The sequence below is a fragment of the Ambystoma mexicanum genome, chromosome 8 (assembly GCF_040938575.1).
Source record: "Ambystoma mexicanum isolate Mex_15411 chromosome 8, UKY_AmexF1_1, whole genome shotgun sequence".
Lineage (NCBI taxonomy): Eukaryota > Metazoa > Chordata > Amphibia > Caudata > Ambystomatidae > Ambystoma > Ambystoma mexicanum.
The window spans coordinates 1,720,177,762-1,720,200,444 of NC_090929.1; the positions used below are offsets into that span (position 1 = coordinate 1,720,177,762).

The 22,683-nt window shown below is 47.8% G+C and overlaps 1 protein-coding gene across 3 annotated transcripts in view; it reads right to left on the bottom strand.

The window, feature by feature from the left end:
- OAT (ornithine aminotransferase) overlaps positions 1–22,683 on the bottom strand; it is a 261,439-nt gene that overhangs the window by 77,337 nt on the left and 161,419 nt on the right. For all 3 annotated transcript variants that reach the window (XM_069612035.1, XM_069612037.1, XM_069612036.1), the window contains one exon: positions 13,180–13,302. In XM_069612035.1, coding sequence (XP_069468136.1) covers positions 13,180–13,302 — 123 coding nt within the window. The remainder of the gene's footprint in view (positions 1–13,179; positions 13,303–22,683) is intronic.

Below are 22,683 nucleotides of genomic sequence, written 5' to 3' on the forward strand. Positions count from 1 at the left end.
CAGCCCTTGAAAACGTACCAGAACTTTTGGAAATCCCTGTGACCGTTGAGATTTAAACTTTCAATTTTTCTCTGAAGAATTGATATTTAACACTTAGCCTAACTTACATTCTCCCTTTTAGTCAATTTCTCACAGTTTAAAGAGTATTATAACTCCAAAGAGCCTACCTTTGGCCGAAGACTCTGGGGAAAATAAGTACAAATAAAATAAAAAATAATAGAAAATATTAAGTGCTTCAGCTCACCTACACTTTTGCTCAACTAACATTGGCTGTCCTAGCTCCCTGAAAGACTGACTTTGTGCTACTTTGTAAACTTTCACTGTGTGATACTCTGATTGCATTGATAGGCCCCGCTCCCACTATACAGGTCTCGCAAAGTTTTTAGCTGGGGCTCTGTCTCCAAATTGCATTGTATGACTTTCCGGTCGCATTGATAGACCTCTCTCCCACTATACAGGTCTCTCAGGCCTAGCGGGGATCTGTCTCCAGGTTCCACTGTACGATACTCAGATTGCATTAATAGACCCGTCTCTGAAATCTATCAGGGCTTCGATGCCCAGACATCAAGGGAGTAAATACTAGCTGCGCCCCTCAAAGTCACTCCACAACCAGTGCATGTCCTGCCTAACCACGCATGGCTAACTCACCGCAGTGAACCACGTTCAGGGAGACGGACTAAAGAGAGCAACCGTTGGCTAGGGATGTAACGGTATTACGGTATACCGTTAAAGATACCGTGAACCACTTAATTGAACAATAATAACCGTCACATTGTTTATACCGGTATACCGTTCATACCGTTAAGTGTGCTTTTCAATCTGATTTGGAAAGGCTGCAGTAAGCAAGTGCTGTGCAGTCTTGGTCTTGCACTGTTGGATGTGCCGTCTGCCAAGTAGTTTCAGTTGGAGCAGTTTTTAATGCCATTCCATAAACCACACATGCCTGACACAAAATCAATATGTTAGCAATAGGAAGAATAAATACAGTGCCAAGAAGGAAAAGGGTTTACTTTGGGTTGGCGGTTTGGGGTTTATATATTTATAATGGATAATGTTTTCTAAACATATGACAATGGGGGATTTCCCTGGTTCCATCATTGAATTTACATATAATAAGTCACAGTGCGAAATTCACTCATCTCTGTGGGTATTCCCTGCTGCCATACCAAAGGGTAACATGTCCGTGATTACTTAACACCTTTTGGCCCACAAGTAAACTAAAGGCTGTAACGTAAAGAGAGTGCGTGTGTGCATATGCGCACAAGTGTATACTACCATCAGACTCCATTGATCTGTGGCATGCAGGTTATCAAGATGGCAACATGTTCATCTTCACCAGTAGCCAGTGGGGGGGCTAAAAGCTGAAATGACCACTTAAGAAAAGCTATTCAGTTTGCTTTGCCAGGCGCAGCAGGGCTCCCCCCGCCCCTCCTCCTCTCCACACGTGTGTTTGGTGGAAGCAAGGGGTGGCATTTCAGTGGAAAGTATGTTGAAAAGCCCAATTCTGGCCATGGGTGCCTGGTTTTGTTTGTGATGATAAATCTGACAATTTATGACCTTTTAGAAAATATTTGTTAAGATTAGTTAACTCCACCTGCTATACCGCGATAACTATGATATACCGTCATTTGGCAAGAAGGTTATTGTACCGTCATAAAACTAATACCGTGACACCCCTACCGTTGACAACCAACTATACAACAGTTAACCGCTTCCCTTACCCCCACCAAGACTGCGACTGAAAGAATAGGCAACATCAGCTGGAAATACCACCTACAGAAAAAGACTAAAACCGGTAGAGGACAGCATCCACACCAAGTACTACACCACAAGACAACCAGACCAAAACATAACCAACTGGACAAAATAAAAACTACCCACCCCGAGGAAGAGACGAAAGAACAAACACTCCGGAACTGCAACTAAGAACCGCAACAACAGAACACACCCCCGTAGACAGGATCAAAAATCAAACCAACTCAGAGAAGAGACAAATCCCTCTACCTAACTCCATACCTCGCTGAGACCTGCTCACCAGACCGAACCAATGCAACGCCAGAAGCAGCAACATTAAACAACGTAACAAAATCACGAAGGATGATGTTATGCTCACCTGGCTCCCACAGAGGTGTCGATCTGGACTGGAATGCTGCGGCCTCCACCAACGTGATGCTTAGGGCCGAGATGACGGACTGGACTGGCCCACCTAGCTTTGTTTGCTTGGCCCATAGGAATATTCTTCTGCAAATGGAGAAAGGGAATTAACCATCCGTGGAGTTGAGCGTAAATCCCCCCCCACCCCGCTGTTCTCCCCACTGATGACCTTAGATGTCCCCTCTTATAGTCTCACCTGATTTGAAAAGATGAGCTCTCCAACCTGCATTGAGCGCAGGGGCGCGTAGATAACCATTTGCTTCACTGGCTCGAAGGACTTGGTGAGTTCCAGGACAATATTGACTCCGTTATTCCTGGCAAGACGCCGTAAGTATGTAGTTCGTAAGAGTTCAAATGCCCGACTTTCACTCTTGTCCGATTACTTGCAGGTTGCAGCTTGACCCTACTGAAGAGTTCCTCGTGGCAACCGGTAATGTTCTGGTAAGGATTAGTATTATCCAACACAGTTCAAAAAACTAATGTCCATGTGTAACCTGTTGCTTTCTCCCTTATTCAGGCGCTGAGAGAAAGTATGAAGTCTCGGGGAATAATGCCTCCAGCGGTAAAATCAGGTAAGTCTTTTGTGGTGAGGAGGGTTCCCCTTGTTAGTCCCTTGTTTCACCGTGCTGTCCTTTTGTTTCCCCTTAGGGGCCGGGGTTCGGCGAGGATGCAGTGGAAGCTGCGCCGACCCGTGAAGAATAGTACCCCCGGTGGTAAAATCAGGTAAGTCTATGGGGGGTATTCCTCTGTGTATTCCCTTGGATCACCTTGCTGTTCTTGTCTTCTCCTTAGGTGCCGGAGTGCGGAGGGAACATGCAAGAGGATGCAGTGCAATGTGAAGATGCGGCGAAGGCCGGTGAGTTCAGCACGGTGCTGCAGCAGGCGAGGCGACTCGCATGAAATAACTTCTTTCTTCCAGCTCGAAGGCGCGATGGTTCGGGAATTCAGGTAAGGATCAAAGGCATTGCTCTTGTTCTAACCTTTTCTCCTTCTTTCTCCCTTTTTCTAGGAGCTTCAAACTCGAGGCGGGCATGGCAGAAGACTGGATGCAGACTTGCAGGCATGGTGAGCGTTACGCTGCTGGATGCAGAATAACGCGAAGCGTGTGCTGCTCTTTGGGCGTGGTTTAAATGGCCTCCAAAGTCGTCCCAGATAAGTATTCCTCCCCAGCCCCATCCGAGTAAAAAAAATAGTCCTTAGGTAAAATAGTCCCTTCCAAGCCTCGTTTGGCTTGGAGCTCTTGCAGCATGGTCTGCATCAGGTAAGTTTGCAGCATGGTCTGCATCAGGTAAGTTTTAATCTATGAGCCCGACACCAGGACTGACTCTCCATATGAGCCTGGCGCCATAGGCACCAGGACTGCAACAAAATAGCCCCTGGCGGGGGTTGTTGGGCTTGCTTGGGGTAACTCGATGCCTGCTTCCGGGGTTGCTGGACTTGGTCTGGGTCCCCGGGGGTAGGGATCATGCCAGATGAACACCACCAGAAACAACAAACACGACCGAAGTGATAACCTTACATCACCAAAGCTAGAAGAACCGCCAATCAACAACCACAACCCCTGGGAGACGAACCCGATGAAAACAAAAACCCAAGACAAAACCTAGAAGAACTATTCGAGGACGCCGGCAACCCGAACCTACACCTCAACAAGATCAGAAGACGACACTAACAAGAAAAGCCAAACTAAACTACACCTCACAACTCCACTGTTACTCACCGGACGGGAAGTATACCAAATCGGTGGCCGGAAGGCACAGGACTGAACTATTGATTGAAGAGCTAGTTCTGGGCCTCCAACCTAGCCTCCTCTCTGTGAGGGCACAAGACCTTTTTAACGATATGACCCTCTGCTGGGTAGGACCAGGCAGAGGGACTGATCGCTCAAAAGGGCGGGGAGGACACACCGCCAAGAACCCAGCTGTAGAGGAAAAACAAGAGGTGAGCAATTGGAAATTTAAGAAAGATCCCTTTCCCTCGATACTTCTTTCTAGTAGTACCTGAGCTATGCCCTCCTTGTTTCAAGGCAACCGGAACCACCACTGATGTGCTGTTGAGTCTGTTGTCCCAAAGAGCTCATAAAAACGGAAGTGCAAAATAACAAATGGGTAGGTTAGTTAGGGAAACTGAACCCGGGCGGAACGAGGGCCGCACTAGAGTCGGGGAGGTGCACTATCCGCAAAGCGTCCCTGTGCACTACTGAAGAATGTCCAATGGAAGTCTGATTGTGGAAAGGATGTAACAGCAACAATAAAGGACAATTGAGTTGGAGTATTGCAGGTGATATAGTTCAGCGGCAAGGTACAATGAGTACAGGAGATATGCTTGTTAGCAAGTGGTGAAAAGAAGAGACTTACCGATGCCGTGATCACAAGGTTCCAAAAGCGGCAGGCAAAAGCAGTCCGTGAATGAGGAAACAGGTCTGGTACACAGGTAAGTAAAGTAGGATTGAAGACTGAACTTCTAAATACCGGGATGCAACTTTAATAAGAAGCAGCGTTTCGCCCGGTTCCGAGGTTTAAATCGGGAAGGAGAAGGCAGAACTGGACGAAACCGAGGCTCACGCATCATCACCTCTCAGCTGACAGCGGGAGGCGGAAAGCGGGGAATCGTAGTCCAAACTTGCTGCGGAGTGAGCCGAAGCCACTATTTTCCAGGGCAGTTGCTAGTGGGCGTAGAATGGGTTTGCAATATGACGCATACCCTTACGGAGGGCAATCACCTTCCTGCGGGCCTGCCGAGGCGTAACATCCACTGCAATCTAATAACCGCAAGATCCATGTCAAAACACTCTACAGAGATCTTCGACCTACTCGATGACAATAGTATTGATATTCTATTCATCACAGAAACCTGTCTGGACGACAACTAAACAATCACACTCCAAAGCTGCCTTCCAGCAAACTTCAAATGCCTTCAAACAAACAGGAAAAACAAAGAGGAGGCATCGCAATAGCATTCAAAGAACACCTAAAAATAAGAACAGACGAACCACTCAACATCCTCAACTGCGAATCCATGGTCATACACCTAACAGCAAGCCCAAAAACCAACATCACATTCATCCTGGTGTACAGACCTCCAAATTATGATGCATCCTTCCTCGACAACTTCATAAAAGCCATCACCAACATAGCCATCAACCACGAACACCTAATCATCCTTGGGGACTTCAACATCTGGTTCGTTGACAACCACGCCAACTCCCGAAACTCACTGACTGAACAACTCACCACCACAAAACTACGACAACTAGTAAAAGGGGCAACACACTCGGCAGGACACTCTGGACGCAATTTTCACAGAGGAAAAACTCATCACCACGGCACCGCAAATACAAATACTGTGGAGCGACAATCTCAACATCCCATTCATAATCACTCTGCCTATGCAAGTTTGCATCCAACCCCCTAAACTCTCAACCACCACAAAAAGAAACTGAAAAGACGTCAAAGAAAGCAACCTAATCGAACAACTGGAGCTAACTAAGCCCTCAACAAAACTAGAGCTAGCTGACCTAGACGGGAAAGCAGAGATATTACACAAATGGATTGCAGGTACAATTGACAAGATGGCCCCAGAAAAACCATTCACACCATCAAAAAAGAGCAATGGCAAAATGGTTTACCCCACTATTAAGCACCATGAAAAACAAAAAGATGGAACTGGAATGGAGGAAAGATTACAACAAGACAAAAAAAACTGTTCCAAAAACAAATCCGCGCATACAAAAAGGAAATTCAAAAAGGCAAAGAGACGGCATTATGACAATCACAAAGGCCACCAACACACAAAAAGAAATGTTTCACATTAAATAAATGAGAAACCCACCAGGCTGTGACAACACCCCCAACCCCCTCCGAGAAACTCTGCAAGGACCTTGCCGACCACTTCAAAAAACAAAAAAAAAAAACAAAAAGAAAAATCAATGATATCAGACAAACCATTCAACAGAGGCAAACCAACAGCAACATACAACCAAACAAACCTGACTCAGAACCGCAGCACAAACTCAATAACTTTCCTGAATTATCAGCAGAGGCATTCGCAATGCAGGTAAAACACAGCAAGAAAGTGGGCTCACCGATGGATCCCTGTCCCCCGGACATCTACAAATCAATCCTCGCACAAGGAACGCCAGCAGAATACTACAAAAACCTTCTAAATCTATCACTAGCAACAGGAACCGTACCAAGGATCTTCAAATCCGTTTACATGAAACCACTTCTGAAAAACACAAGCTGCGACGTCAATGACCTCTCCAACTACAGACCAATCTCTAACATCCCCTACCTGGCAAAACACCTCGAAACCTACGTATACAAACTAACCCAAGAATATGTTGAAAAACACCACCTGCTGGACCAAGCTCAAGACGGCTTCAGATCCACAAGAGGAACAGAAACAGCACTACTATCCATCTGGGACGACCTAAAAACAAACGCAATCTCCAACACAACATCAGCTCTTATTCCTCGACCTCTCTGCAGCCTTCGACACAGTTAGCCATGACACCCTAACCAAAAGACTAGAAGACATAGGCATAACAGACAACACTACGGTGGACTAAATCATTCCTAGCAGACAGAACAGAGACTGTTTGGATTAAACGCTACAAATCCACCCCATGAGTCAACGACTGGAGTACCACAAGGATCCTCACCATCACCCCTGTACTTCAACATCTACCAAACCCCAGTTATCAGAATCTTCAAGAAACAAAACATCACATGCTACAACTATGCAGACGATACTCAAATCATCTACAAAATCAAAGACACCCAAGCCGATCATTCAAACCCAACCGACTTTCTAAAAGAAGTCTTCAACTGGATGAATGCCAACAACCTGAAAATCAACCCAGGAAAAACAGAAATCATGATCATTTCCAAAGACCAAGAGAAGGAAACCGCCATCCTGTGGCCAACGAAAATGGGAACCGCACCATCTCCATCTAAGGTAGTCAAAAATTTGGGAGTCCTGATGGACAACACCCTAACCTTAGAACTGCAAATAAACGCAACAGTCAAGAAATGCTTCTTCCTCCTCCACACGGCAAAAAAAAAAAATACTACCTTTCCTCTCCTTCACACACACAAAACACTCACTATCGTCGCCCTCATCATGTCAAGAATCGACTATGCAAACAGCCTCTACCTCGCAATACCTACTAAAGAAGCTACAACGGATTCAAAACACAGCAGCCAGACTACTCCTCAAACTATCCAGAAGAGACCCCATCACCCCTGCCCTAAAAACACTACATTGGCTCCCAGTAAAACACTATCACCTTCAAAACAATGTGCATAACGCCCAGGGCAATCAGAGGACAAGGAGCAGAATTCCTACAAAAGGAAATCTACAAGCCAACGAGACCACTCAGGTCAACCAACGAAATCTGCCTGGAACTAAAACCATACATCAAGAAAAAACTCAGAGGAACCGCCTTCTACCACTTAGCCGCAAAAACCTGGAACATCCCAAAAGAAATAAGAAACACCAAAGATCACCTAAAATTCAGATAATTACTAAAAACCTGGCTCTTCAATACCAGAGACTAAAACCGAAACAGTAAGATAAAATGATTAAACGGGAAAGGACATTGACAAGCTCTCAGAACCGACTGAGAAACACCCACGACACCTGGACGGGTGACGCTGGACAGAGTGGTTCACATACGAGACCCACGGAGACAGAGGCAACAACCCCAGCCAATCCTTACCAACATCCCAAACCGCCCGGTTAGCTGCTACTAGGTACCACTGGGTTGTGGAACTGTCGAGATACCCCCAATCACCACACAAACTGAGTAGTGGACACTGGCAGGTGCACTAGCCATATGGGTGAGAGTGAGGAACATGCAGGGTTGGTGACTGAGCGGGCAGAGGAGGCAGCGAGATGTTCACAGGGCCTCAAATGCAAAAACGGCACGGACCAACCAGAGGCACAGGGCGCCCAAGCACCCCATTGGGTGAGATTATACAAGCCCAACCCCTCAACTCAGGATAGAGATGCCAACTAACCAATACCACTAACCATTTCCTCCTCTACATACTCCTCTCTAACTCCAAATCAAACACAACCACAAACCTCTGGCACAAAAAACCGCACAAACTTCACTACACCGCAACAACAAAACAATAAACACAGACTCGCACATCAGCACACAACGACTACCGGCCTCAAACACCCCAGGCCAAGCCGACGGAACCACCGGGCTGAGGCTGCCAACAGCACATCACTGCACTCCAGAACTTTTCCGGCCTCCTCCCACTAACTCACCTTCCCTCCCTATTTGAGCCGCAAGAGCGCCAGGGGACCACTCCGGTGGCAATAATGTTAAAGGACATTTGTACCGCGCACCAACACATTCTATAACTTGTGTAGCTGGGAAAGGGTTAACTTACTTTGCATTGGGGGTTCAAAAAGTACTTGCCTGCTTAAGAATATTTGCCAACTATTTTTTTATTCCCAAAACCTTTTCTTTGACACCAAACTCGGTATTGCTCTAAATCTACTAGTGATATATTAAATGTCCACACGTCACCTGAGGGTGTAAGAAGTGTCTGTGGGCCATCCCAAATGGCCATCTACTGATTTACAGAAACTAAGAGTGTATTTTGAAGTATATTTTTGTGTTACATACATTTGCTCCCTTCTAAAGAAGGCTTAATCAAACCGACTTAAATAATGAATTGTTTTATCAAGGAACCTTGAGTCGAAGTGTTTATTTGGATACTTGTCACTGTGAATCTCTATGTTGCAACCCTACAACCCACATTGACCCCTCTTGAGATAGGCCTGGCTGCTCAGTCAATAACGTGTGTAGTACATTCTTAAACCAAAGGGTGGGTTACCTATTGCCAAGAGGACAAGGCTGGTGCAGTCTCCCACAGGGTACTGCATACATCTTGCCTAACAGCAACTCACAGTGTACACCAGTGCACCCATAGATCAGCACTGATGGGCCCCCGATCCAGCAGAGTGGAGAGGATAGATGTGAAACAGAAGTGAAAGTGCTCCAATCAATCACCAGTGAGAGAACTGGAGACCAGGACAACTTCTGGGAGCATGTCATTTTTCCAACTGCATAAAAATGCCATATTTTTAAATTTTCATTTTGGCAGAGTTTGTTGAAGTTTTTTCATTGCACAAAACCATCATAGTGGTCCTAACCTAGACGTGTCAGATGGCATGAGCACAAGATATGCTGTGCCCCCAGCAGTGATCAGGCCTTGCCTTCCACAATGTGTGCCAGGGGGTCAAGCCGGAGGGAGGTTGAACCCATGCATGAGAAAAGTAGGAGAGCAAAGCCCTTGTGCTTTACTCCTCCGGGCCTCAAAGAGCCGCAGATGGTTCTATGAAGAGGAAACCTGGCCATTTTCTACGAGGGAGCTTTGAATCATGGCTGCTATGTATGGAGGAAGCCCTGGTCCTGGCCTCCCAGTAACTTTATGGGACAGTTCTCTCATGCGGCCAAGTCTGGGGTCCTTTGGGAGTTACCATGAAACGCCTGCCCTAACCCACTGTCTAAATATGTTTATTGTTGTATGCCCTGAATACTACGCACTGTTACTGTCTGTAAATATGTTTATTGCTGTATGCCCTGAATACTATGCACTGTTACTGTCTGTAAATATGTTTATTGCTGTTTGCCCTGAATACTATGCACTGTTACTGTCTGTAAATATGTTTATTGCTGTTTGCCCTGAATACTATGCACTGTTACTGTCTGTAAATATGTTTATTGCTGTTTGCCCTGAATACTATGCACCGTTACTGTTTGTAAATATGTTTATTGCCGTTTGCCCTGGATACTATGCACTGTTACTGTCTGTAAATATGTTTATTGCTGTATGCCCCGAATACTATGCACTGCTAATATTGTGAATAGATGCATCTATATGCTTATGTAACCATGTCTAAAGTTGCGCCCTGATGCCTCCGGGCCTAAAGGTGCGCGTTACAAATACAAATACCTGCATTGCCCAGCCTAGACCACTCTGCTCCACTTGGCCTGCAGTTACTTTGCCCTGTTAATCGAGGGCATTGTGCAGATCTTCAGTGCGGACAGGGGTGGAGTCTGCATAACCAGCTCACATCTGGACATGGGTGGAGTCTGCATAACCAGCTCACATCTAGACATGTATTTTGGGTGTTCTGGACCTTCCCATAAAGGCAGTGCTTCTGCATTCATTATCTATTAGGGTGTTGAAAGTAAACATTCAGTCCAGGCTTGTGGGGTGTGCATCAGTGCAGAGGGACGTGGGGGGGGTGATGCCATTATTCAGTGCCTACCATGTGCCTAAACAGGTAGTCTGCAGACTTTCAGGTCTGCAATAATTGCAGAGTGCCTAGTTAAGGAAAGGAGCAACAGTGGAATGGGTTTTAAGTCGCAAGTAAATCGTCAAGCTACGTTCTTACCGGTGGCAACCAGAATGTGCGCTATTCTTCTAGTGGAGACTTGGGTGTCCTGGAGTAAGAGCCTTTACTGGTGGCAAAATATGGACCATTCCCTGTTCATGCCCGTAGCTTCCTTCACCCAGGCCACTCAGTAACTCAGAACTTCCTCTTTCACCCAGGAGTTAATGCTCCACCCTCCTGGCTGGAGCTGGCTCACCGCTCTGCTCACCTCGCGGGCTGTGCCTAGCATACGCAGCACAAGAGAACTTTTATGAAGGGCCGAACTCTAGCATTGAGGCTGCCAGTCAGGGGTACAGCCAGGCAGCACCGTGCACAAGACCCTGGGCTGGACTGCTCTTCTGTCGCACCTGGTAAAGTAATCTGGGCTCCGGAGTCTGCCGGCCCAGTCTGGGCCCCCAGGCACATGCCCGTTCTGGGAGGCTAACCGGGATAGGAGATTGTTACACTCACTAGTGGAGACAGTTCCTGTTTTGAGAGACTATTGGATGGGCCTTAATTACAGCTATTCAGAGTCTGAGAACTACCTCAAGCCAAGATGGAGGAAGAGATCTTGTGTCCCGATGGGTTTCAGGTGCAACAAAGGGCAGTTATACAGTCTAAACTGCCGCTCATACGTTTAAGTCCAGCAGCAAGGTCCTTATTTTCGTTTGCTCTCCAGTTTAGGCCCAAGCTAGAAATGAATAAAGGAAGACTCGCCTGAAAAAGATACAGAAGAGACATACAAGAACTCTGAGTGACCTTGGAGTAGCACAGTGGAGCACAGCATGTTTGAGACTTGTTAATCCTCGCTTGAAGTATGAGCCAAGTTCAACTGCTTCTACAGTGCATACGTCATCGACAGCAAATACTTTTAAATCTTTAAAGTGTTTACGAGTAGTTTTAGGTTCAGAAAGTGAGCGGCAGGACTAAATCCCTTGGCGAAAACTCCCTACGAAGCTTCATGTGCGTTAATTTGAATGAAAGGATTGAACCTCTTGATTCGGAGCTCGGCGGTTCCCAAAGCAACCGGATGGCATTGGTTTTCGCTCGCATTGGTATAAAAGAGCTGTACTCCACTTTCTTTAGAGAATAGGTTTTCAGAGCGATCGAGGCCCCTTGGGTGACTGTGGGGGCTCAGCAGCTCCTGCAGGTATTCAAGGCAGGAGCCGACAGCAAGCAGCCGACATCCACCACAGCCCAGGGCAGTCGAGCCGCCGCAAACATAAGCAGCTCAACCCCCTGGAGACGCAACATGTGCCGCCATTCTCAAAATGTAGGCTGCGGCAGCAACCCCCCTCAACCCCCCCCCCTGCCCCAGTAAGTCCGGTCTTTGCTTTTCTTGTTTCACTCCCAACAGTCTTTTTCCAACTGATTTTGGTTTTAAATCCTCTTCTCCTCGGCACAAGAATTGGCTGGGCAGGGGAGTTCAGTTCTATTCTCTTTTGAAATACTTTTATTACCCCTGGTGTCTGTCTTTATTTAAAGGGGTTCCCTTAGAAGACAAGTAGGCAGCCCCTACGAGCCGGGCGGGCTATAATTGGTCTGCAAGCCTGAAATTTAGCTCAGAGACACCATCTGTTTTACACTAGTCTCATTTCAGGAACTCCCTCCATTAGGAATGCTCCATCACATCTGTCCCATTGTCTGCCAAAAGCAAGTGAAGGCACTCACCTTGCCCCCAACCAAAATTCTTCATTAGAAACAGAAAATATAAGGACAGCCCCCTTAGAGGGGGTTTGCTGATGAGAGGAATTAGTTTAAAAAGACGTTCTTAATCTTACATTTCACTAACCAGTAATGCATTAGTATAGAAACTGACCTTTCAATACAGCCCGTTTATTGCAATCCAAGTGCTTTGAGATTATGGGTCAAGGGTAGGAGAGAGAAGGGACCAATCTCATTCAGAGCCATGGAACTATCCCACCCCAGTAACTGCAAAGGGGAGGCGGGTGAAGAAGGCAAGTACACAGTATAGGAAGGGCGGTGTAAGCAAGAGTAGCTTGGAAGAGAAACAAATGAGGTGAAGCGCAATGTAGACAATCGCCTTTAGGCTGCAGGCTCTGGTTCACTACCTAGCACAGAAAAGGTGCAATTGCAGGTGTCGTTGGTAAGCAGAGGATGGACCGAAGACTAGCGGTGGCTGCCCTCATGCCTGAGAAGAGGCTATCGTGAAAGGCTTTCTGGAGAAACAGGCTAATGTTGACCAGTGCTGCAGGTGAATGTCTTTCCTTCAGGGGGTGGCACCTCCTAATGGAAAGGTTTTGATGCATGTTCATCATAACTCATAGTACTGACCCAGAGAACACATTCTGCACCATGTGTAACTGAGGAGGCTTGGGATTGAGTCAGTGTCACAAAAACAGAGCCACAAGGGAAGAGACTGGAAAATGATGGTCTGGGAGGATGCATGCATGGATCCTGCAAGACACCCCACATCACAAGGTTACCATTTTGGCATAGACCCTGCCAGCTTTACACTTTCTTAAATAAAAGACTAGTTTAAAAAAGTTCCATTGGGGTGTCAGTCTTCTCATCTCTCCCATTCAATCTTTCTGCTCTTTCGCCAGGGGCGATCCTACCTGTTGAGGAAACCGTGCACTAAAGTATAGAGCTTGCACTTACATTATGTGCTGTGCAGAGATCGCGGACACCAGTCAAGTATCCCTCATCAGGAACGATCACACCTGCCTCGCCTTGAATTGGCTCCACCATGAAAGCTGCCACATGAGGGTCCTGCAACGCACGCTGTGAAAGGAGAGGAACTCATTAGTGGAGACCTGGCACATCACACACAAGTTTACAGATGAATGGATTCTGCAGTCAGAAGCATGATCCCTCATGAAGCCTGCCCAGGCCAAGAGTTCATGCAAAGCATCATGGCCTACACAGAGAAGCACACGCTACTCCCTGAAACGAGCTGTGCCGCATCACCCAAAGGCCCTCCTCCATGAAAGATCAGCAGACCCATACTGGAGTAAGGACAGCTGCTAGGAATGATTTGCTTTTTGCTGCTTTCTCTGCATAGACATCCAGGGAACAACAGCTTTTGCTATTTTGACGCTTGTCTGACTTGAGGCAAGCAAAGCCTGTTTTTACTTCACTGACCTTGCTAAGCTCATCTGTTTTGGGGGAACTGATCAGTCCATATGGCCATCAGTGCAGGAGAACACTATTTTTTCTGCACACATCAGCTCACAGTGGCATGAGGTAGGAACACAGCGTCCCTGTAACTTCATTGTTTGTAGCTTTGTGGTTATGAACTTGATGTGTCCAAGACGGGCTGGTAGCAGATACTTTTCTACTGCCTGTTTTTATATTGTGCACTTTTGCATGCAACTGCTTAATGCCAACTTGAGTACCATAAACGCCAGCCATGCCACAAGATGATTTGGTCCCATGTGATAATTCTGCATTTTGAAGACTGAGCACAAAAAGAAACCAGATTTATTTCGGCCGATTGTGTGGTCTTCAAAATGCTGAATTGCTACATTGTCCTCCACCTTCCCATGCCAAGCCACCCCATGAAGGCGCTCCCACCCCACATTCCCAACCTCTTCCGCGTAGTTTACTTCCTTTCATTTCAGGGAGTTTCACACACAACCCCTGCACCCATCTTCTCTCCCCCACCAGCTCCGTTCCCTTGGCCATCACATTCACCCTCACAGAAAGCAAACTTTATTTACCCTCTCGCCGCCCCCTACCTTCACCACCACAATCTTTCCCACTCCTCCATCAAAGACAAACCTTTATTCCTCCTTACAGCTCCCCCTCCTGTCAGCTGTGATATTTGCAGCACAGCAGAGCCTGTGGTGTGCTTTGCAGTAAGCGAAAGGCGGTGGTGTGAGGGTCTGGTTATGTGCTTGGGGGTGGGGAAGGCCATTTTTCATGATTGGTTTAGAAAAGACTGAATTATGGCTTGAATGTACCCTTTCAAAATCCATCATATCATGAATGGGTGGGACAATCCTACTTCCTGCACCCAGATATGGGAGCCCTTTCCTAGGAAAATCGAGCTTTCTCTAGAAAAGCGGAGGTTTGTGGCCGTTTGTTGTGGCAAGGATCGTCTGGTCCCAGTGCACATCCATGCCAAGTGTCTGCGATTGGGCCGGCGTGGTGGCCAATGGCTGTCCAGGATTGCAGAGCCCCTGCACGTTAGAATGGTGCAAATCTTTACCATTGGTGGAGTGGAAATAATCCACGATAAAAAGGTACTCTTGCAGATCAGTGGAGCCAAGACCTCTACGAAGGAAAGCATCATGCTGAAGACCCAAAAATCGTGGTTGGAAGACAGCCAACAACTTTCTTCAACCATCCGAGCGATGCCCTGGGCCGTCTTGGAGAGGATGAGGAGGATGGGGATGAGAGATCTTGGACCCCCAGAATGCTAAGCTCCAGCTCAGGACAGTGACCGGGGCTGCACACAGGATAGTCCTAGGGCACTTTGATGTTCTCCAACAGCTGGCTTCACATGCAGGGGTCCAGACTGCTTGGACTCATCAAGCACCGACAGGGATCTTCGAAGCTAGTCTTCAAAGCTTGAAACAAGATGCAGCTTCCAGGACTTTTTGGTAATGCTAGTCATCCTTGACAGCAGGGCTCCACTTAGGACTCTTGGCTGCAATGGCCAGTCTGAGAAACTGCTGCAGGGCTTATACCCGAATTTGGGCTGCGGATTCAATGGCAAGGAACTCCACCGTTCAAACAGCTAGGGGCTGGACGGCCGCTGGCAGTAATGTGGCTTAGACAAGACAGTCCCAAACCCCCATATCCAGCCAGGTTGCACACATTCTCACTTGCTCAGGAACCCAGGCCAGAGCCTGCAAACGTGCATGCCTTACATGGCATTTGCTGAGAAGGCCAAGCACAGGGTGAATAGCACAGCCATCGAGTACATGGTGCTCAAAATGGCATAACGCGGTAAATATTCATTTGGGGAAAATAAGAAATGGTAGAACTGCCACCCCAGCACATTCTAGGCACATCAATGGTTACTAGAGAGCAAAACAGGGATACAGAAGACCCCTGCAGCACTTCACGGTGAAGGGGGCTACTGTAAAACACAATCATTGCTATCAGGGGACAGTGAATATACCATGCAATCTCAATCCATGGCGGCGTGAACACAGAATGGATTAAAAATGTCACATGTATACACAGGTTACTCGACATGAAGGACCACGATTGTATCACAATGCACAATCACAGTGATGCAAACTCAAAAGATCGAGTGTGCCCCCAAAACGCAGAGGGGCACAAGCAGAAGTCACGGTAGGTTGGAGGATGAGACGAGAGAGGTGGGGGGTGGGGTGGGGTGGTAAGAGGGTATGAATCACTTCTCAAGTTGGCATTCTACGCACAGACCATGTACCTCACCCCATACACTGAGGAGATTAGGGCTGAAGACTGCCTGAAAAAGGTGCAATATTTGCAATGTGCCCTTCCCAGCCACAAAGGATCAAGAGAATCCTGGACGGCATCAGCTTTGAATTACTCCCACAAGCAATACCGAAGTGTGGAATCCTAGAGCGCACGAGATCTGCAGAGAGCAACTGTCTAGACTTGGAATCTGTAGGAGCGTGAAGGGAAGAGGACTAGCACAGACAAAAAGGGGGCATATCGCTGGAATCCAGTCTGCACCATCAGTAGCTGGCCTTCTCCAGCATCGAGTCTTACATGGATTCATGGGCTACGAATATTGCCAGTCAGGCTGGGGGACCTCTAAAATATAGCAGTTTAGCTATAAGCTAAAAACTACACTGTTGCTTGTATAGCCTATTGCTGTCACTTTGGGTCATGCTGCCCCAACCAATGACTCGTCCTCCTTTGCCCCACCCCTGGTGGCCATCTTCAGATATAATGCAAGTCCAGAGTTTTCCTCGACTAGGGTATTTTGTCCATTTGAAAAACTTCACCATTTTAACTGCACTGGGGATCCATTTTCAGTCTCAAAACCACCTTCTTTAGGATCACTACGTCGTGTGAGGCCGCAAACAGTTTCTGCCTAGTACAAGCGCCATTGGAGGACAAGAAGAGCCTCTTTAGGGCCTGTTCCAGATGCAGTCAGAAGGTGGTCTACATCGAAGGCCGCCACCAATAGTGCATTTACTGCCTGCACCCAGACCACACTGGAGGGATGCCCCATCTACCAGCCATTCTCCAGCAAGACCAGGAGGATTGCCATCCGAGGCTGGTGACATGACTGGACGAAGGTAAGGCCTTGAGGTCGGTGGGCAGTCATGCCTTTGCCAGAACTTGGAGGCACAGGGAGCGTACTGCCTCTGGCAAGGAGGTTGAGAACCTTTAAGGACTCTTCCAAGTGGAAGGTACCTAAAAAGGCGAAGTCGTTGCCTGCTCAGACTTGCTTGTTCCCGTCGTCTGGATCGGCAAATGGCACGAAGGGAACAGTTTCTTCAGAGAGTCTGAGATCGTCCACTCATCACCGTCGATCATTGGCAGTGTCATCCACAAACCCAAAACCATTGTCTAAATTGTCAGTGCAAATGACTGACAAAGTTGAAGACACTGTCTGCCAGGCTGGCGGTACCGGTTTTTGTCAGGTCTACAGGATCGTCGACGATTGCAGGCACCATCTCAGTGGTCACAACAGCTATCTCAAGGGTAGCATTGCCTCCAAGGCCTCCGTTAGTCCCAGCTGGGTTTCTTTCGGCCGTACTACCTTCCCCAGGTGTGCCATGTGCTGTCCCTTGAGGTTCAAGCAAAGAGGGAGGCACTACTAGATCTCTCTTCTGCCCGCCACATCCCCTGTGAGGCCTCTCAGGGTGGCGTCTCCAGTCACTGTCTCTGCTTCTTCCACCCTGTCAGAGGCGTAAGAAGTCTCTGAAGAAATCAGTCCACACCCTTTAGGGTTGTGTTGGCCGCTTCCACCGCCGGCTCTGCTGCCTGCACAACCGCTTCAGCCTACGTGCCCTACGAGCCCCTGGCCTCATGCATCAATCTTGACACCTCAGGCTCTGAGAGATCGGTTGCAAAGAAACCACTCTAGTCTCGGATTCAGCAGAGACTACTGCTCGTGGCTCATGGTCCGCCTGTGGTTTAGGTCCCAGCTCTTGTGCCCGGTCCACCAAGACTGTCTCGGCCCGACCTGGAAACACCTTCTCTAGTGTCTGATTCCCACAGCCACTTCCTGTTCCATGGCCCTCTAGAGGAGGGCCTCCCAACAAGAACGGACACCAAACTGCATACAGATGGTATTCAGGGTATGGATGATTTGGAGGACTGTCGCTGTTAGGAAGCATTTTCATTTTTGTGTCAATTCCCCTCAACCCGAGACACCTCCAGCACTTTGATGTACTTCTGGTATGCTTCGATTTACTCTCCAGAGGGAGTGGGACTTTTTACCACTGACTCATGCATTCATTCCATTTGCTCCTATCTTACGGCTACTGTATTTCTTTTTTCTTTAATGGAGTCATGCTTTCCTCCATGTATTTCACTGCATCCATCTGTAATGGATTGTTGCAGCACACAGCACCCTGTGTGCAGTGCTGTAGATGGCGGCTTGAATCTGACCCTCATGCCCCCCCACACGATCCTCAGCATCTAGGCAGAGAAACAGATGGGCTTCACTACTAGGCTCATCTGCACAAACTTCAATGCATCGCCGGTGTGAGAAATGTTACTCGGAGACCCATTCAGACCATACCCTATCGATAACCTGGACGATATGGAACTGACCTTGATCAAGCAAGTCGACTGACTGCAAAGCCAAAAAATCCCTGACGTCATCACGATGTAGCCCTACTTTACACGAACAACATATGCATCCACTCATGAACTTACACAAACATGCATTTGTTTATTGCATAGAGACACGAAGCACATGCTTTTATAACCCATGTAGGTAAGGACAGATACATATTGCTGTGTTCACTTCGCTCGCTAAAGCTGAAATCACGAGAGAGTTTATACATTTAGCTTGCATATGTTTGACTGCTACTAACGCAGAGAAGCCAAGGAGTAATATAGAAGCAGGGCTCAAGTCGAGGGTACACGCAGGTGGATGGAGTCCACCCACTTTAAGCAAGCACCTTGGTATGCTCATTTCTGGTGACGCCACATTCAATTGGTATGTTAAGGAGTACCCCACTTTTTTTCAGGACTTGACCCCTGTATAGAAGCTATAGGTCTCTAAGAGGGATGACAGAGGGGACAGGTTTCGAGCACATTGAATGGCTGACACGATCGCCGGAGCCACACTCAAGCAGAACCAAAGCACTCTGCCAAGGTAAAATGTAGACAGAAACGTTCCCGTTACCAAGACTAAACCACCTGAAGAAAGTTAAGCTAAATACTCAATTACAAGCGAGAGGGCTACATTTTGTGGTCTCAACACATGCGACCCAGTTCAACAAGACCATGCCTATTCAAGCATGGCAGCAACAGGAGCCGTTCCCATCGACTAAGGAGAGAAGACGCTACAAGTGCTGCAGCTGGGTGTTCAACGGAATGCACTCACAGGCCTGGGCGATCAGAGAATGGCAACATTAGGAACATTTCTCATCTCCATGCCCATTCCCATTGCCTTGAAAAGGTACACTCAGTCTGGCAACTGTCCAGGGTCCCAGGATGGGAGGTCACGCCCTGAGCAATCGAGTCTCCACTTTCACAGGGGGGGGGGGGGGGGGGGGGGGGGGATGATAATTTGTTGCAAGAGCCAATGGTCTCACAGCGACCCTGCAACATCGTAAACCAGCACTAGTAGGGGTGGTCTCAGGAGGGGCTCCTAGGCATGCTTCTCCAATCGTAGGATTAACCCATAGGTTTTCTGTATGTAACCAGCTCAAAGTGACCAATGCCAATGTGCAAAATCTTTCTGGAAACTGAATTCGTAATGTCACATCAGGATAAAACCAGGTGACACAGAAGTCGAGCGCTCTGGAGGATACCGGTTTTCTGGTGTGATCCAGGTATATTTTTTGCTTGCTAATAAAAAGAAGCAACTTTGCCCAATCGCTGAGTTTTCTGTGCTTGTGGCAAGGGAAGTTTTGATGGCTCTATGTTCTTTCATTGTGAGGCATTTTTACGATTTTCTTTTTTTTTTTTTTAAAAAGGCAAAGAAACACAAAAAAAGTCATTTATTTTTGGTGGGGGTGCCCCCCAAACCACCCCTCCACCATCTATTTTTAACTATTCCCGATCAACCCAACCCTTTATCTGCTCTTTTCCACGGCCTAAACATTTTTCGATTACCTTTTTCGTACACGTTTAAAATGCACTCGTAAAGATGCCTGGCAATGGAAGGACATTATACCGTTTTGATAGGCCTGAGGGTTCTCTGCTGGTAATTGGGGTGAGAGATAGAAGCCGCTGACCATCTTGTACTAGTCCTTGACACTGGGGAGACCCTTGTGATTCCCTTTTTATTTTATACTTTTATCTTACTTTTTGTGGGATCAGCACACCAACTTATGGCAAGTGAGGGGCTACTCTAACTCCTTTCCCATTGCTCCTGCAACTTTTATAGTTACAGTAACAAACCTAAACGGCTGGTGGCTGTGCATACATTTAGATGCCATTTCTGTGTTGGTTATCACAGGCTGTTTTCACAGCTGCAGTTCAGCACCTTTGGGTGACCATTTTCCCAAAATGGCCCCAGTGTTTTATCGCCATTTTTCGTTTTGTGTTCTTGGCCCTTCTACCATTTCAGGTGGGGTGTGTCCTCTAGAGTTTCACCTTTGGGATCCTTTTGTGAAGCCTGCCCAGGCTCCAGTGGGTCTGCTGAGGCAGGACTTGAGGGAGTAGCCCGAAAACTCTCTGGCCTTTGTCCGAGGGTATGCCTGAGGGAATCAGTTTGAACTGGGCTGCTGGCTGAACTGCAAGGACAGCCACCCCCGGTGATTGACAGGTCCATAGAACTGAATGGGTTCCAGCATAAAGGCAAGGCTTCTGGGACAGAAGGCAAAGTCAACCACTGGAACTGAAGCTCCAAAGACGACTACCAGAAACACCTGCAACACCTCCAGTAACCGAAGCACCGCTGCTGTCCGGACCCTGCTTTTGAAGCGACGGGGAAGCTCCACCAATGACTTCCTCCTCTTCAATTTGAGCTGCCCCCATCCCCCTGACCCCCAATGTCCTGCGACCTTCCAGGGCTGAAGAATCCCAATACCTGGGGAACCTCAACCACCTTGGAGTTTATTTTGCCATTTAAGAACCTCGCTCGAACTTCAGTGGCATCCGTGTGGACCTCCAGAAGCACACATCCTCTCCTCAGAGGCCACTTAGCAGAGTGCAAGACCGAGAAAAGAAGATTCCGACTTGCCGTGATCATTAGCTCCTGGTGCTGAGAAAGCGCCAAAACCACACACCGACGCATTAGTAAGAAGAATTCTTTGCTGGCAAGTTCCTCCCTCGACGGAGCCCATCCAGGGTCCCGCCTTGCGTCACCACGATCAAGGCAACAGGAGACCGGGTTTGCATCTGTGCATTCCCACCTTTAAAAACTCTTGTGCACCCCATTCTAAAGAAGTACTCGGCCGATACTACCTCTTCGGCCAACCATCGCCCGAGCTCCATCACTCCTTTCCTGGGCCAACTCTTGGAAAAGCTGGCCATCTCCCAGCTTAATCTACTGTTAGGCAGACTCTTGTGCAGTGCCCTTAGGGACCACTACACACAATTAAGACCACAGGTGGCAATACAAGTTTTACCTTTGGTACAAGCCTGTACTACTACATCAGAGTGGTAGCAGTGGTGGAACAGCCAGGATGATCTCAAGAGTATATGAGCAGTAACAGATTACACAAATAGACCACAATTACTGTGACTCAAGCAAACACTGACTCAAGGTTTCAGGTAGAAAAATATAAGTACATTTATTTTAAACCATTTGTTATAAACACGACACTTCTATTAAATTTAAAACCGCACGAAAAATATACAACTACCCAATTCACTTTGTACAGTATGTCTCAAGGTAAGTACCCTGTGTTTCAATGGACCGGTGTCATCAACAAAACACGTTACCGTGAATACAATTGCGATCACTTTGACAGTTCGGTCTACTGAATAAACGTGTATCCGTAACATGAAATGTTACCAGGGCAAAAACACACTTAGCACCTGAGATACCCAGAGGGAGTTGGAGGCACAAATCACAGTCAATATTATAGTTAGGCAGACAGAATCGAGAATCACTCGTTGACAGGAGTTCAAGAGTCAGAGGGCCGGAGCCAGGGTCATTGACACCGGGGGCCTGTTGTCGAGGATCACCGTTCACGATTCAACATAGCCAAGAGTACTTTGATATTGTCAATGTTCGGAAACAAAAGTTATAAGGAGGTAAGAGAAGGGCAAGCCTTGGAGATTAAGAAAAGGGGTTCACCCAGTTTCCTCAAGCAGAACACAGTACCTTATTCCAATGGTGCAGCTGATGCCATGGCAGTTGTTCCTGATGGTTTCCCGCAGACCCACGGTTCCTGGAGCTTCGTTGTGAAGGAGGACGTCTGAAGGGGTCTGCACCACACAGGGATGAGGCCGGCAGCAGCGACGGCGAGTAAAAGGTGCGCTCCTTAAAAACAGGAGAGGGTCTTCAGATGGCTATCCGGACCACTACAGCTGTGTGCAGCGATTTCGACCAAGGAAGAGGATCCTCTGGCTGTGGAAGAGGAGCTGGTTATCCCCACCAGGCTCAATGGAAGAAGGCGCCGGACTGGATCTTCTCTGGTCGACGAAGGGTAGATAGCTCAGGACTGCAGCAGGGCTTCACCGGGACGGGATAGTTGCAGCAGTCGTCGTTATCTCTGCTTCTCTTCGGTTCCTTGTAGTTCCAGTGGCGACTCTCTGACTTCTAGCCCAGCCTGGCTGTCAATCACCCAGCAGGGGGGTTGTCCAGCCTGGACAACTGTGATGCTGGAAATGCATCGGAGGGACATGGCCTCCGTATCCTTGTCCTTTACTGCCTTTTTATCGTGTGTTCTGTCGTGTTTTCCGCGCAAGAGTTCATGTGGGACTCCTGGCGGTGCAGCTCTTTTGGTTTGGTGAACAGGCCCATGGGATACCTTTACGGCACCCATGGGTGGGGGTACAACCCTGTGCCCTGTGTGTATGTTTTTGGGCACCTGTGGGTGGCCCGCAGAGCAGGGTATGGGCTGGTGGCAGCTCCAT